At 41.1% G+C, this 17,888-nt stretch overlaps 1 protein-coding gene across 1 annotated transcript; it reads left to right on the forward strand.

Moving 5' to 3' along the window:
* The first annotated feature begins 6,570 nt into the window (after positions 1-6,570).
* LOC143586104 (VAN3-binding protein-like) lies at positions 6,571-11,342 on the forward strand. The gene is made up of 7 exons (XM_077067723.1): positions 6,571-6,818; positions 6,884-6,997; positions 8,812-9,229; positions 9,854-10,075; positions 10,162-10,211; positions 10,744-10,798; positions 10,965-11,342. Exons 1-7 carry the CDS (start codon positions 6,603-6,605, stop codon positions 11,162-11,164), a joined length of 1,275 nt encoding a protein of 424 aa, XP_076923838.1. The 5' UTR covers positions 6,571-6,602; the 3' UTR covers positions 11,165-11,342.
* The last annotated feature ends 6,546 nt before the right edge of the window (positions 11,343-17,888 follow it).

Consider the following 17,888-nt stretch of genomic DNA (forward strand, 5'->3'; position numbering starts at 1 on the left):
TGTTCGAAGAAGTACTTTAAACTCTTATGATCTGTATAGATAGTACACTTAGTACCGTACAGATAATGCCTCCATATCTTGAGAGCATGCACTACAGCTGCTAACTCCAAATCATGCGTCGGATAAGTACTCTCATGGACCTTCAACTGCCTAGACGCGTAGGCTATCACCTTCCCTCGTTGCATCAACACGCAACCTAACCCTTGATGCGAGGCATCAGCACAAACAACGAAATCCTCGTCGCCATCGGGTAAAGTAAGGATTGGAGCTTGCGTGAGTCTCTTCTTCAATTCTTCAAAGGCTTCCTCCTAAAACTTCCCCCAACTGAATACTATCGACTTTCGGGTCATACCGGTCAGCGGTGCGGCTATCTTGGAGAAACCTTCGATGAACCTCCTATAGTAGCCAGCTAACCCTAGGAAGCTTCGTATATCAGTCGGATTCTGCGGAGTCTTCCAATTCGTTATCGCTTCAATCTTAGCTGGGTCCACGGTTATCCCCTCCGGATTAAACACGTGACCTAAAAATTGCACTTCTCTTAACCAGAACGCGCACTTCGAAAACTTGGCATACAACTTCTCTTTCTTCAGAGTCTCCAATACCTCTCTCAGATGCTCAGAATGTTCAGACTCGTTCTTTGAATAAATCAATATATCGTGAATGAAGACGATAACCGACTTATCCAACATCGGTCGACACACCCTATTCATCATGTCCATAAATGCTGCAGGAGCATTGGTTAGACCGAATGACATTACGAGGAACTCGTAGTGTCCATACCGCGTTCGGAACGCTGTCTTAGGGATGTCTACCTCTTTCACCTTCAGCTGATGGTAGCCTGATCTGAGATCTATTCGTGAGAACCAACTTGAACCTTGCAGTTGGTCAAACAGATCATCAATCCGTGGCAAAGGATATCTATTCTTTACCGTAAGCTTATTCAACTCACGATAATCTATGCACATTCTCATACTTCCATCCTTCTTTTTCACGAACAATACTGGTGCGCCCCACGGGGAAACACTCGGTCTTATGAAACCTTTGTCGAGGAGTTCTTGCAGTTGTGACATCAATTCTTTCATCTCGGACGGCGCTAGACGGTAAGGCGCCTTCGCGACAGGTTGGGCTCCTGGTATTAGATCTATCTGAAATTCTATCTCTCGCTCCGGTGGCAACCCCGGATGATCCTCAGGGAATACTTCTGGGTAGTCGCGCACAATAGAAACATCTTTCATTTCTTTCGTCTCGGCCGTAACGTTGACGACATACGCCAGGTAGGCACAACACCCTCGCCTTAGCAAACCCTCGGCTTTTATCATCGAAATGACATTAAGCCCAGAACTTTCCTTATCACCGTAAACTGTCACCGCACTACCATCCAATGACTTTAACCTTATCATCCTACTCTTACACACTATCTGAGCCTCAAACTCAGACAACCAATCCATACCCAAAACCACATTGAACCCTCCCAAGGTCATAACGTACAAGGTAACCGGGAACTCATGCCCTTCCAATTCTATCTTACAGTTCTTAATCATTTTTGTTATTTTAACCGAAGTGTCACTAGCGGTTTCTACTACAAAAGTTTCAGACACTCGGCAGCCTTTCATTTTAGCGAGTTTACTAAATGTCGTCGCTACAAAACTTCTATTCGCACCATAATCAAATAATACTGAAGCAGAAATGCCGTTTACTAGGAACGTACCGGTCACAACATCAGGAATCTACTTGGCTTGCTCTTGGGTCAGCATGTAGGCTTTAGTTCTTGGCCCAGCTTGATCGTCATCATTCCTTCTACTACCTCCAGCTTCACTCTCGGGGTACTCCCTAGCAAAATGACCCATCTTACCACACTTGTAGCATGCAGGCTTAGAACTGCACTCATGAGCATAATGACCTGCCTTCCCACACTTGTAGCAAACATTCGACCCAAGTCTACATCCTCCGGCATGTATCTTTCCACACTTATGACATGTATCCGAACCCTTTCCCCACCTACACTCACCACTGTGCGCCTTGCCACAAGTCTTGCACGACCTGTTCTCCCAAACTCTCGGCTGTTTGTTCTTAGGATTCCACATCTGGGTACCGGGTCGTTTAGCAGGAGCGACCCATTTCTTCTCTTTCTTCTCATCTCCCACCACCACATCATCCGCAACCAAGTCTGCATAAACCATTTCTGCGAGTTCGACAGCAGAATCGAAAGTAGTAGGTTTACTTGTTCTGACTAACATGCGAACTCTCTGTGGTTTTAGCCTCAGTGTTGACCATATCGGGCACCAACCTAGACATTCGATTGAACTCGGTGGTGTACTCACGATGTGTCATTGTCCCAGCTTTCAAGTTTAAGAATTTCATCTCCGCCCTTTCAACCTCGGCGTCAGCACAGAACTTCATCATCACTAACTCCTTCAGATCATCCCACTTCATCTCTTTGATCTCTTCACGGGTCTTCCTCTGCTCCACACTCTCCCACCAATACATAGCCTCATCTACAAATGACTGAGTAGCATAACCCACAGCTTGGTCGGGACGGCATTCGCTAATGCGGATAACCTTGTCCATAGCGGTTATCCATTGGAGAGTAGCGATTGCGTCTCCTAAACCAGTCAGCTTAGGCGGGTCACAACCTTTGAAGGACTTATAGTTGCAACCGCCTCGGCCCCTCTTCCTATCATCATCTTTTACAGACCTTTCCTCACTTGAGTCACCCCTTTCCCTTTCGTCATCCTTTCTACCATTACCACCAGCCCTTTCTGCAGTTCGTTCACGGCTTCCAGCAGATCTTTCAGGATTCAGGTCCTTCACAGCAGCAACTACAGCTTGAACGATGGCTGTTTGAACTGCGGGGCTAAGTTGAATTTCTTCGTTGTTGTTCTGGTCTCCTCCAGCTGCGCTTCCTTCATTTTCGGTGTGGGAAGCTTCTTCTACCGAGGGTTGCCGGACAAGACGAGGCCTGCCACGACGTCCAGTGCGACCCCCAGTTTCAACAAATTCTCCAGCTCCAGCCATCAGTATTCTAAAAGGGAAAACACAAACATCATCACTCAAGGAACTATTTAGTACAAGGATAGTAAGGTTAATAGGTAATAACAGTGGCCAGTTGTGATTAGCTGATCACGTTACTTTCCGTGTCCTATACACTTCCCTTTATGAGTCTATTTGTGCTGGTTCTACTTAAGCAGTTTGTCAAATTAAACAATCAATTATTCCTATCCCTGCCGTTCACATATCTTTCCTTTCTCATTAACATATATCATTTAATCATACACCTTACCTTTACTGATCTTGCTTGAGCGACACATGGCATTCTTGAACTGGCATCTTCTTTCTTTTCTTACTTATATCCCATACGCTGTTCGAGTCTAAGCATGTAGGATGCTTAAATCTCTCGAACTTTGCTCTGATACCAACTTGTAAGGCCCCGTTACCGGTAACCCTACTTTCGTGTTGGATTTACTCATAAACACAGTTCTAAATATCAGAGTTAATTAAAACATTTACGCGGAATATAAAACTTTCATAAAACATTACAATATTTCATAACTTGTCTCAAAACATCCTTTGTCTTTCACATTAAAACATTAAAATTAAAACATCATAAGTCTTCAGATGCCAGACTCTTGTTCAGTGCCACGTGTCTCCTCAAGCAAGCTGCCTCAATCTACTCACCTGCGTGCATACTAGAAGTCAGCTACGCTGAGTGAGTTCTAGTTAATCACCTAATCATACCATACACATAAAACTATATCCTTTCATTCATACTTTTATACTTTCATACTTTCATACTTTCTTACTTTCATACTTTCTTACTTTCTTTTGTATTAACTTACTTTCATATCTTACGTTATAAAGAGCATTACGCCCTACATTCCTCGAGTATTATTAGGGCTCGGTACCCTCTTTCCTCGAGTATTATTAGGGCTCGGTACCCTCTTTCCTCGAGTATTATTAGGGCTCGGTACCCTCTTTCCTCGAGTATTATTAGGGCTCGGTACCCTCTTTCCTCGAATATTTGTAGGGTTCGGTTCCCTAGTTCTCGAATATTAGTAGGGTTCGATTCCCTCCTCGTTACCATACAACCATACATCATACCTCGAGTATTAGTAGGGCTCGGTACCCTTTTCGTAACCATACAACCATACATCATACCTCGAGTATTATTAGGGCTCGGTACCCTTTTCGTAACCATACAACCATACATTATCATTTCTTTCTTCTATTATCTCTATCATGTTCATACACATAAACATACATAACATACTTACCTTATACATAGCGTTACAACCTGACAGTACGTGCAATATACGAAGATCGTTCACGTACCATCAAGCAATCATTCATACATTTCACATTATCCACATAAGGCATACACTTATCTCTTAGGATAAGTGTATTAACAAACATATTGAGTATGCACACAGCCCCGAAAACGTAACACATAAATGGGGCTAGAAACTCACCTGAACACGGTTACGTTCACCGTTAATCGTAATCCCTTTCTTCAGTTGTGCACGGCTGACTGAATAACAAGTATACGTATCATTTAACTATCACTTCTCATAATGTATTTCTACCTTTATATGACCCACAACGAACGGGGGTCCGGGGGCAACGCCCCTGGCAGCGGGGTCTAGGGGCGGCAGCCCCTAGCAGGGTCTAATGGGCAGAGCCCCTGGCTGGGGTCGAGCTGCCAGGTCAGCTTGGAAAAATTTTATTTCTATTAACTGTCTTAACACATTTTTCATTAGATTTTTAATTTATTTTCTAATCGAACTTGACTTTAAGCGAAGTTAAACCTTAGGCGAACTTAGCTTTAGGCGAAGTTATCAGGCGAACTTGGCTTTAGGCGAAGTTAAACCTCAGGCGAACTTAGCTCTAGGCGAAGTTATCAGGCGAACTTAGCTTTACAGCGAAGTTGCCATCAGGCGAACTTAGCTTCAGGCGAAGTTGCCAGTTAGGCGAACTTAGCTTTACAGCGAAGTTGCCATCAGGCGAACTTAGCTTGCAGGCGAAGTTCATCAGGCGAACTTGGCTTGCAGGCGAAGTTCATCGCTTTGAAGGCGAAGTTGCCCTGATGAGGGCGAAGTTGCCCAAATAGCCGCTGTTTCGGTTTCTGTCCAACATTTCGAGCGATTTTAACACCCTTGTTACGGTCCAACATCACCCACTACGCTTCCCGACCATTTTCGGTCGTTTATACACTAAAAGCTCGGATCTTTAAACTTCAAAGATCAAGAATCATACCTTTTTGAGCTTGTTTGGGTCTTGTTTACTCGTTATCACAACTAATCTCTCTCTCTCCCTCGGATCTGCCGCCTTTCTCTCTTCCGGCCGGCCGGCGGTTGTAGTGTGTGGTGTGTGTGTGTTTTGGAAGTGTGAAAGGATAAGATGGAAATGAAGATATTTTGGGTTTAGGGGGTATTTATATCCCTTAAATCCCATTCTCATTTAACCCATCTCAATTAATCCAAGTCCATGGTCCGCTCCTTACCCTACCTTAATTAATTACGCGAAATCACTAAACATAACTTCCTTTATTCAACATTATAAATTTTAGGATGTTACAATGTCGGCAATTGAATACAGAGCCATCCTTAAATACCGGCTCATGATTCATATTTTCCCTCCAGACGAATCATGCCCCATTTGTAAAAAAGCCTGTTTGGATAAACTTGGTGAGCATGCCCTCCACTGTAAGAAATTGCCGGGGTTCAAGTATCGTCACGACTGGGTTAGGGATGTCTTATGGATGTGCTTAGGCGTGCCGGGATCACAGCAAAAAAAGAGGCACCTGTTAACTTTCTGATTGATCCGAGAGAGGGAAGATCTACACTGCGTCCTGCGGACGTTCTTGTGTTTGGCTGGGCATGGGGTAAGCATGCGTGTGTCGACCTCACTGGGGTGTCCCCATTGGTGGGGCTGAGAGACAGTGGCTTCGTTCCGAGACAGGCAATTTTGAGGACGGAATCTAGAAAGGTTGCTAAGCATGAGACATCGTGTTTGGAGGATCAGCACGTGTTCATTCCATTTGTCTTCAACACATTTGGATTCCTAACTCCCGAGGTGGTTCGCTTTTTGGAGCGGGTGCAGAAAGTGATCCACAGTGACTCGCAGAGCCCGAGGAACCAATGATTGATATTTAGTAGAATAAGCTTTGTGATTCAAAAGGGGATAGCGGCGCGCAGCTTGTTGCTCGATTACCCATTATCCAGATGTAGTTTGATTTGTGTTAAATGTTAATAAAACTATGAATTAAGCATAAAAAAAAGCTGTTTTTACGTTAAAAAAAATAAACAATAACATTTGTACCGACCTCAAAAGAATAGATTTATAGCGATAATTCTTAAAAAAACAATGATGAAAAATATGAAAAAAACCAATAAAAAAAGAAGTTACATCAAGCAATTAATGGAAACCAATGTCTGTGCCTACACGCGTGGAGTACAAACTATAAACACAACACTCTTATTTATCAGTGAGTGTAGTTAAAAAAGCAGCGTCGTACGTGTGAAGAGACAAAAGCTTACACTAAACCACCGTCACCCCACCACTCTTAATATTAATAATATTATTATTACTTCCCATACATACATACAATGGACTCCTCCACATTTTTCCGTCCACCGGAGACTCCTTCCGACCCCATGGAATTCCTCTCCCGCTCATGGAGCATCTCCGCCTTACAAGTTTCCAAATCTCTAGCCCCGCCCCAACTCCAAAACAGCGAGTTGGAGGACGTTGGGGCTAACCCTTTTGCCTATGCGAGTTCTGAGACTTCGCTGTTGATGATGGAACGGATATTACCGCACTCTGTAAGTTTCTTTATTTAACTCCAAAACAAGTGTTTTTTATTAATTGATTTGATTTCACTTGACAGCTAGAGGCGGTGTCGCCACGGACCTCCGGCAGACTCTCGCATAGTAGTGGCCCACTCAATGGCTCCCTCACGGACAGCCCGCCGGTTTCCCCGTCTGAAATTGATGATTTGAAGGTATGTTTTTCCGGCTATTATGTTAGTAGTTCTTTTTTTATTAATATATATTTTTTTAAATTACAGTTGTATGAGCTTTTTCAATCCATCAATGTTAAATCAGCCATTTTTAGTCACTTTAAAAATCATATGACCCGTATCATTTGTCCGTCATTTTATTGGTGATCAAATCACTCATTTTTTATGTCCGTCATAAAATATTATGACATTTTTCACGCTATTATACGACTCGTATGGCCTTTTTCTATATGGCCACATCAGTAATTTCTTTGTTAGATTAAAGCATACAAGTCATATGATTTGACCCTCATACAACTCGTATGATCTTTTTCGCCATATCATACGGCTCATTTGAGTGCTTTTCATCCCATAATACGACTCTTAAGTGATGTTTGAGTACTTACAAGAACAAAAAATGGACTGTTGAACATAATGATTGTACAGTGGTTTTTCAGGAGGCTGACACAGTTACACTTATGTCTAGTACATGTTCTTGTTTTACATAAGGCTAAGGGGTGTGGGGGCTCTAATGGGGGCTCTAGTGGGGGCTCCAGCCAATAATATTATGACGTGTGGCAGAGTGAGAAACTGGATAAGGGGGGTGTTGGAGCCCCCGTTGGAGCCCCTGGCCCTAGTGTGGAGGGGCTCCAGCTAATATATATTTTTTAATTAATTCCACACCCCTCAACGGCTCTTTTTCGAACTCCAAGACACCTTTTATCTCTCTTCTCCCGCGACCAGCCTCACGCCTGCCTGGATTTCCGCGCTCGCGCCCCGCTCGCGCCCCTGCTCGCGCCCCGGTGGTGTGGGGTTAACGCCCCGGGGCGCGAGCGGAGGGGTTCTAGCGCCCCGGTTAGCGCCCCACACACCTCAGCCTAACAAAACCCCCAGAATCAAACCATGTTTGCAGCTTTCTCTTCTACCCATCAAAATCAAAATAATATAATAATCACTAAATGCCAAAATAAAAGTTGAACAAGGATTTGAATCTAAACCTAGTGATGATTTGTTGGATTTAGATCTAGATATTTTGTTTTGTACTTGTAATCTAGTCCTTTAAAAAGGTAAACATGATCATTAATCTTAAAGTAAGATCTTCATTAGATTTTTGTTGGCTTATATTCTAACTTTTTTTGAACGGCCAACTAAGTAACACCGGGTATCTCTTATGCGGCCCCCATTGGCTAAAGGTAGCCCGAGCCAGCCACTAGTCCGGACGGACGGAACCCCTAGCGGTCCACCTGTTGAGGGATTCACCGGATAAAACCCGACCCCCACGTCCGCCAAACGGCACGACAGCAAGGAGCCGGTAAAACTGGGTGAGATCAGAACTCGAACCCTGTATCACCAACTTATATGAAAGATATGTACCTCTCACTTATAAAGTGAGTGCTCTACCATTGAGCCACAACCAACTTATGGCTAATATTCTAACTAGGTGTTTTACTGAATAAAAATAAGTAACTGCATTATTCTAAAAATGTGACACAATATTAAAAACAAATAGGTATTATTGTAGTTATATTATTGGTGTTGATAGTTAAGTTGATCTGATCCTAACTAATGGCTCATAATGAACAAGGGTCCAACATTAGTGCCATCAAAAAATGGGCACATTTATGAGGTAGGTATGCTTCTATTCCATGTCTAATTTTGTACATTGTAATTAATATAGTGTACCATAGCACCTAATATAGTGTTTGACCTATAATACAACATGTAGCCGTCGCTTACTACCTGTTTGACTCGTTTTTAACACGCGCTCAAACAATTATTCCTTAAAAAAAATTGAAATACTTGTTTATGTTATGCAGTACTGTCGTTTAAAGAATCCGGTGAGCAACCAGTACCGCGGCGGAGCTGTTACCGGTGCCGCCACGGGTAATGGTGGGAAAACTGTCGGGAGGTGGTTGAAGAATAGGCGAGAGAAGAAGAAAGAGGAGACTAGAGTCCATAATGCTCAGTTGCATGCAACTGTATCGGTTGCGGGTGTGGCGGCTGTTGTTGCCGCCATAGCCGCCGCCACTGCTGCCTCTGGGCATAGGAAGGATGAGGAAATGATGAAAACTGACTTGGCAGTAGCGTCTGCTGCCACGCTGGTGGCGGCACAGTGTGTGGAAGCTGCAGAAGTGATGGGTGCTGAACGGGAACATCTTGCCTCGGTTGTTAGCTCTGCTGTTAACGTCCGGTCGCCTGGTGATATCATGACGCTAACTGCGGCCGCCGCTACCGGTATCTATATTATTTCTTTTAGTTTATCCCTTTTTGGATATAATTATTTGGATTAGGGTGCAAGTTAAACGAGCCGAGCCTTAACTAAAGTTTTTCAAATTCCAGCTCATCTCAGCTTGTTTATTGTTAAATACCTAAATTATACTAATTATTATTTATGAAATACTTTACTAATAATAAGTATTATGAAAATACGTTTTTAATATATCAAACAGTAGTTATATGAATGATACGCTTGGCTCATTTAACTTAACATGGCTCGGGCTGGGGCTCGGCTCATGAGGAGTTTTTAAACTCGAGTTTGGCTTTGCTTGTTTATAATTTGTTTAATATTTAAATAGTTATAAAACCATTTATTAATTAGTTAAAAATTATAATAATTGTTATGGAAGAATGTTTTTGATATAACAAATAGAAAGTACATAAATAATAGGCTAGCAAGCCTAAACAAGCTCGAGAAGTGAAGCTTGGACTCAAGGTCGTTAATATAATGAGCTCCAATCGAGGTTTGAGCTCATTTAAGCTCGGCTCAATTCAAGCTTTTAACGGGCCAATATAGATCAACTTCACTCGAAATTTTAACAAAGAATATATATCTTATTCATTTTTAAAAATATATTATAGCGCTCCGGGGTGTGGCGACATTAAAAGCACGGGTGGTGAAGGACACGTGCAATATTCCAACTGTACCGCGTAATGATAAGGGGAGTGTTCATAGCAATGGCACGGCCAGCAGCTCAACCGGTAGTTATAGTGACGAGTTTGTACCCGAAGAAAACTTCTTGGGAATATGTAGCCGGGAACTGCTTGCCCGAGGTTGCGTTCTTCTAAAACGCACCCGTAAAGGTTCGTGTTCAACAATCGGTTTCAATATTTTCAAATCTATTTATTTGGTGATGCAAAGTTTTTATATAGTTATTGTATTGTTGCAGGTGATCTTCATTGGAAAATAGTTTCGGTTTATATCAACAAATTGGATCAGGTTAGTTTTTTGAAGCCCTAATTAAAATTATAAAAATTAAATATAAACACTACTTTATCAGTTTATCCTTGAAATTGACACTTAAATATGACATCAGCAATTTCTTATTTCTTTTGAACAAGTCAACTTTAATGTCTTGTTGGGAACTTTGTTTGCTGTGTACTTTTGTGTGTTCATATTTTCAAGAAAATTTAATATACTGAAAAAAAGTGAGTGGTAGATGATTATCAGTTTATGCTTAACTATTTAATATGTAAAACATATTTGTTTTTTTTTCATTGATTTTTTTAGGAAAAAGATTAAAGCTTAGTAAAAATGATATGGATTTAGTTATCCAACAAAAAGTTTAAAAAATTATTTTGTTATCATATTTAAAAATACTGAAAAGGAAAAAAAAGGTGATTAAATTCTTGTCCAACAAAAACTGTAATGTTGTTTACAAACATAATATTATTATTATGTGGTCCTTTTAACTCTAGTAAAGTTTAATACAAACACTTAAAAACAGTCTGTTTTTGTGTATATGGATCAGGTGATCCTGAAAATGAAGAGCAGACATGTTGCTGGGACCATCACAAAAAAGAAGAGTAAGTACCCCACCCCACCCCACCCCACCCCACCCCACCCCACCCCACCCCCACCAATAGCCTATACTGTGGTGGGTCTTTTTGGGGATTTGTTAAAGCAATAAAGAATAAAGTTGGAAAATAAATTCTCATTCTTTTGACAATAACTTTGTCTCTTTTTCCACAGATATTGTGTTGGAGGTTTTAAAAGATATGTCACCGTGGCCGGGGCGACCAATGGCGGAAGAGCGCCGCTACTTTGGGCTGAAGACGGTGGCTCGTGGGGTGGTGGAGTTTGAGTGTAAAAACGAAAGGGAGTATGATATTTGGACTCAAGGTGTGTGTAGGTTGCTTGCGGTGGCTGCTGAAAGAAACAACGGGATTTGAAGGTAGCCGAAATAATAATACAAAGTAGATTTTGTGGGTTTGGAATAGTTTAATATGTTGTGTGTAAATCTTTTGTTTAGTATAACAATCTAATTAGTGTGGTTTAATCTTGAAAGGTTTAGTTCGGTATTGGTTTATGTAAATCTATAATATGATCGAATTACTGATTGGGTGGGCATATGTGGTGTTTTTAGTTATGTTTTTGTTTTTTATGATTAAATGTTTCAAGTTTTGTCACATATGAATCTTTGTCATTTATAAATGTTAGTGTAGGGGACAGCTGATATGTCTATCCCTTCCACATTGGCCGGACTATCATATTTAAAGCGTTGTCATATGAGTGATATTACAATTGGTTAACTTATCAGAAGAGGTTAAGGGATTAATCCTAGATTAAAGGATTCAATATACCATTTAAAATGTAACATTTAGCGGTTATTTTTTTTAGTAAGTGTAACTTTATGTTGTGAACATTTGGATGTTAATGAAAGCCATGTGAGGCGATGAAAAGAAAAGTAAGTGGACAGTCAAAAAGGAAAAGGAAGTAAAGAGGGATCGGTCTTTGTTGGTTTATGTGCCTTGTGTTATTGGATTTACTAGGTCTTTGTTGCTTTATGTGCCTGTGTTATTGGATTTACTAGTTTTTGCTTTTTGTAATGTATGCTAACTTTAAATCTTATTTATTCTTCTTGGATGTTTTTATATATTTTCCTTTTATAAAGTTTCTTTGTATTTAAAACCTATTTCGTGGTGAAGAAACACTAGTCTAATCTGACGAGGTTGGGTCTAACACTTCGTCCAGGGGGTTAATAAACAGATCAACCAAACTGATGAAGTCAATCTACTGTTTACCCCGTTATCTCCAAATGAATAACAGTAAGCCCTAACGAACCGTACACCTGCAAAACGAACATTGTGAGCTCGTTACGAGAAGTGGAATAAGGGATGTCTTCTCGTAACCACCCTCCGGAGTGAGAATCAATATGGTAAGTGGTCGGAATATATTTAAGGAGTGAGAGAGCTTAGAAGTTCCGTTACACTATCATCTGTATTTATAGGCAAATGGGGGAAAATATTGGGCCAACTGTCCCACTCAATGGAAGCTTCTCCCGTCATGGTTGGGCATGACGGCTCGTCCTGATTGGTTGGACAATCTGGCCATTAGTATTTTTTCTTTTGGTGCAAGTATAGCGTTGGCCCATTTTCATTGGTCCATCATGCGTCCATGTAAGGTTTTGTACCATGCAGTACTTCCGCAGCCTCCTTGTTTGGTACAAGTACAGCGTTGGCCCATTCTCATTGGTCCATCGTGCGCTCATATGGTAGTTGGTACTATGCAACGGTGTTCTACAACGTGTCCTACCTGTGGCAGCATTTTCGCTGTTCTTTCCTGCTCGTATTATCTTGTGGTTATCTCCTGCGGTGGGGTTCGACTTCTTCGCGGAAGATACCCTATCCGCGGATTAACCATGTTATCCTTTTGTGTGCATGAAGTGTTTTATACCTTACCCCCATAAGTCCCCCAGTCCATTGCTTCTTTTGTTGTTGTTTTCTAGGATGGAATATTGGACTTATTCTTTCCTAGCTTCTCGTTTTTTGTGATCAAGCAAGTGGTACTTATGGCGGCAGTAAATGAGGGTCTTGCCTACGTCCTAGCTGCTGTTATGTCACCTTGCGTATTCGACTGCTGCTCATTTACTCCATGTGAGTATAAATGTCTTTGCATGCCAGCGCCATAAATTTCTTCAATTTCGCGACCCGTGGCTGCCTATTATTGGTTGCTTCTGAAACAGATCTCCAGCTGTCCAACTACCTCATTTACTACCTCGTGTATAAATGGGTGATGGGTGTCTGTTTTTATGCATTTTATTTTTGGGTGCCTCTTTCACTTAACTTCTTATGTATGCAAATTGACCGTGTTGATTGGCATGTTGTTTGGTCCAAAATTATTGCGCGTACTCTTTGGGGTTTCTTTTGTTAAGTTGCCGCGATGTTTTCAGACCAGGCTTTATTCCAATCACACGTCTTTGCCTGGATTAACTCTTTCCCAATTTTTGTATGCCAAAGGTTTCTCTGGTTATCGATCCACAGGTCCTGGTAAGTTCTTGGAAAACCTCTTATGATATTTATTTTTCCAGGTGAGACTTTTCGCGATATTTCTTTCGCGGATCTATTGTTGGGCAACATTAAATTTGTTATGAAAAAAGTAACTGATCTCCAAACTGACATCTCGATCTCCTAACGCCAGTTGGTTCTTATCTGCCAACAGATTTGTTCCGTTAGACGCCAGACGACGCTTGTGTCAGACCTGTCTTTTGACTGTGCGCGCATGTTTTTCACGCACCCACTTGCTCTTACTGCGTTAACTTCCCGCTTGACTTGTTACTTCCACATTAGCTATCGGTTAATTCGGAGACTTCCAATCTAACTTAACCGCCTCTGGGATTCAATATAAATAGGATGATCTCTCGCCATTCTTTCCAACTTCTTCTTTCCTCTCTTATTCCTCTCACATTTCCATTCATATGTCTTTGTTTTAATGGCTTCCTCATCGGCTGCTATGAAGTCTAACAAGGGAAAAAGCAAGAAAAAGTGTGGTGAGTCTTTTATCCGAGACGTTGTCATTAAATGGCATCGGTCTGACTATGTGTAACGATTCCGGCAAAATTAGGTATACCCTAAACGGTATATACTATTTATGTGTTATTTAATAATGAATATGTGAATTATGATGCGTTTATACGAGTATGTATGATTCATAGTACGAATTATCCTCGATTATACAGTTAATCGTATTGGAAATACGATTAACCGATTAACGGTTATTGAAGCCCGAATGATCGGGGATTGCATTATAGACGAAACATATAATATTTAGTGATGTTTGCGAAGTATTAAAGCTTCGGGATAAGTGAATTAAAGCACAGAAAAAGGATTTCGATTTAATGATACGTCGGTACGTTAAACGAAACCTTTAATACCAAACCAAGCAAGAGACGATCGATCAAGCCGAAAATGATGCACAATTATTAATACTATGATTTTTTAAGTCCATGAAAGTCATGGTTTACGTTTTTAAAGTTTTTAAATCGGTTTTATATAAATTTCATTTTTAAGCCGAAAAACGACCGTTTTAGCCTCGTTTTAAGCCGAATTAAACGTTTAACCGAAAAACGAACTGAACCAGATTATCCAAAACATTATCCAGATTACGGGAATCTGAATATGTGGCTAAAAATGGAGATGGGGGTCCCACCCCACCACCTCCTTTCACCGATCGGACCATATGGTCCAACCTCATTCCATTTTTCTTTTTTTCATCCAATAATCCAACAAACCTTCAACTCTCTCAACCCCTTGATTAAAAATCGAGACTTTTTAACAAGAAAAACCGAGGTAAAGATCGTGTTATGTACGTGTGTATCTTTGTTTCTTGAGTTTTCTTACAAGAAAATGAGGTTTCCAAGTGAAAAAGGGTGAAAACCCGAGATGGAACCGATTCTTGCATGATCAAGTGATGTATACGGGTTATACAAGGGATCTTGGTCCAAGAAAGGAGTTAAACGAACCAAAAACGAATTTTTACGGTTAAATCTTTGTTTTTAAAGCATAACCGAAACCATGAAAGAAATGGCTTGATTGTGGGTGTAACTTGCTTGGTGTGGTGTTATTGTGCTTGTAGGTGTTGTATCTAGTTGCTAGCAATGTCTAGAAAGCGAGATTCTTGCGGTTTGAAGCTAGAAACACAAGGTAGTTCGGTTTTGTGTGATGTTTGTATTTTTGGACAGATTGTGATACGTGTAGAGTTAGGTCATGAAATTTTACAGAGGTATTAGATACATGAAAATATGAGTTCTATGAATTTTTGGTAATATTTGGACAAAGGATGAATATTTGGTGAATTTAATGCTCGGTTTTGGTCAAAAATGGTGAAAAATGGTTAAATATCATGAAAAATTCTGGAAAATTTCAGATAAGCTTTTTATAACATTTATAAGCCACACAAAAAATTTGAAGTCAGTTGGAGAAGTCTAAGTAGGCTTTTCGGTTAAACGAGTTCTAGGGTTTTCTAGCTCGGTTTTAGTGAAAATGGCATTTAAAAAGGGATTTTGGTTCTGGAAAGATTACAGGGGACTATGGAGATGGCAGGGGTCATCCAGGAAAAATATGGGATTTTTCTAAGATCGTTTGGTATTTACGACATATTTAGTGTTTAAATGGTGTTTAAAAATAGATAAATAAATTTTAAATATAAAATTAATTCTGGAAATATTTTTATAAAATTCCCCACTGTCAAAAAGTGATTTGCGCAAAATTTTAAGATCCGAGACTAAACGGATAATTATTTGTGCTAAAACAAACTTTTAAAGCTTAAAACGCGTAAACCGGTAAAGTTCGCATAAGCGAGCTGACTGGTGTATAAAAACCCTAAAAATGAACTATTTTCATATAATTGAGTTAAACAAGTAAAAATGAATCATCCGAAAATAATTCGGATGATTTGAGTGTTTTTAACCTATTTAACAGTTTCCGGTACGATAATGACGGAAACGGGTCCCGCGGCCAATCGGGACGTCTAAATCAAGCCCTAATTTCACAACTTTAGTTAAATTATCAATTAACCACTATTTTTGGGTCGTGTGTGACCAAACTCATTTTTGAAACATAAAAATGGATAACCGTGCTAGGCACGCAAAACGGGAAAAACGACTAATAGTAAATCTGACTAGTGAACTCTAAACGATATCACAATCTGAGTCCGGAGAAGTGTTTCTGGGTTAACATTGCCCCTAGAACGGATACAGTACTGGGTTAACAGTGTCCCCAGATGTACCGGTTAACACGGTTACAGTTATATTAATAGTGATTATAAAGTAACGAATTTAGGGATCGTATTACAGATCCGGATTAGTAGCTGTGTATTGAGTACTGCTTGCTACGTTAAGGTGAGTTTCACGAGCCCCTTTTCTGAATTGTTTTTAAATAATTTCCCGGGGCGGAAAGCATGTTGTTATTGAAATGTTTAAATACATACTGAACGCATGGATTTGCGTGGATTTATATATGTTTTATTGTACGAGAATCGTACGGAAATGTACTAAGATGGTAATTGTCTGAGTTGCTAACATTCTAAGGCCCCGGAACACGAGTGATTAACTGAAAGCCGGTAGAGTGTGGATAGTACTATTGGTCTGACAAACCCAACTGGTCCGGCATGGATTTGCTGATGTTTCCCAGCCAGTTGCACATGTCTATTTTGTTGATATTTATTTTGCTATGTAATGTTAGACATAGCGGTTTGGGGCAGTTCCGTGGGCGGGGGATATGCCACGGGTCCGTGGGCGGGGGATATGCCACGGGGGTTGTGTGTGATAGTCAGAGGTTTCACTTGTGGGCTCAGCATAATTACATCGCTAATATATGATTATTATAATGATTTGTCACTGTTGTTTAAATTAGTGAAACTCACCAACTATTCGTAGTTGACCCGTTTTCTTTCCATGCTTTCTAGGTACTCCCAAACTGGAATAAGTGCTACCTGCTTGATGATGCGTGTTTTTGTGGAAGCCTAGTGATCATTTGTATTAATTATGTTAATGTAATATTGGTAAAACTTATGTGCTATCGCCTAGACGGTAACTAAACTCGGAAAAATGTAATATGATGTAAATTAATGTAGTGGTGTTTTCTTTATAAGCAATGCTGTTGATATCAGATGTGTCTGTTGCATCCCGTTTACGTTTCCGCTGCGGTTACGGGGTGTTACAGAACTTGGTATCAGAGCCATTGGTTATAAATGAATTAGGATGTCTTTAAAAGACACCTAAAATATAACCAGTAGCTCAAGTATTATAGGATCTGAATATCAACTAATAATATATAGTGACGAGATCTGGATGAACTTGGATGGACAAGTGAGTTATTATGGTCCAGAACATAATAACAGACTTGTCCGCACGAGGGAATTCAGGGGAAGTCACGGGGAACATTAATAGGTAAAATCGGCAACATATGTGTAAGTATATGATAATATTTTTATGTGACAAGGTGGTATAAATGTGTGTATATTAATTTAATTATGATTTACATTATGGAAGGAACTATATGTTTGCTAACTTGTGTACAGGTAAGGATGTCAAGATCACGAAGTTTATCAGTAGAGGAGGACCCGGAGGAGACCAGTTCCGGGGACTCTAGGAGTTTACGCTTAGCTTCCAGCACTGAGCCTACTGAGACTAGCCATAGGAGTGCTAGCTTGTCCTCCCCTGCTAGGGTTACCAGATCCCCCACCCCACCCGCACCACAGGTCACCCTTACCCCTCCCAGACCCGGTCCCCGCCTCACGGCGCGGATCAGTGCCCCTTATGTCCCACCTACCTTTACCCCACCCAGACCCACTTACCACAGGGGCGATTCCTCCCGCCCCCAGCCCGGGCCTGTGCCTCCACCCGTGTGGGGTACCCCCAGGCCGGTGAGGGATGAGCGTCCCTCCACCGAGGCTGCATGGCTCCGAGTGCTCACCGAGCAGATGAATGAGTACACCACCGCCTTGAAAGTGGGTATTCAGAGGAGGAATCACTTGGCGGACTGCATACTGGACAGCCAGTATGCGATCGCTCAGTTGAGGAGGGAGGACGCATACTCCCAGTGGATGATTGACCGGATGGAAACACGGATCCGGGGTTTGATTGCAGTGTTAGTGGGGATGGTGGCAGTGTTGGTG

Source organism: Bidens hawaiensis, unplaced genomic scaffold, assembly GCF_021521415.1.
Source record: "Bidens hawaiensis isolate Kalapana, Puna unplaced genomic scaffold, B.hawaiensis_p1.1 tig00034312_1, whole genome shotgun sequence".
In the NCBI taxonomy this organism is placed as follows: Eukaryota; Viridiplantae; Streptophyta; class Magnoliopsida; order Asterales; family Asteraceae; genus Bidens; species Bidens hawaiensis.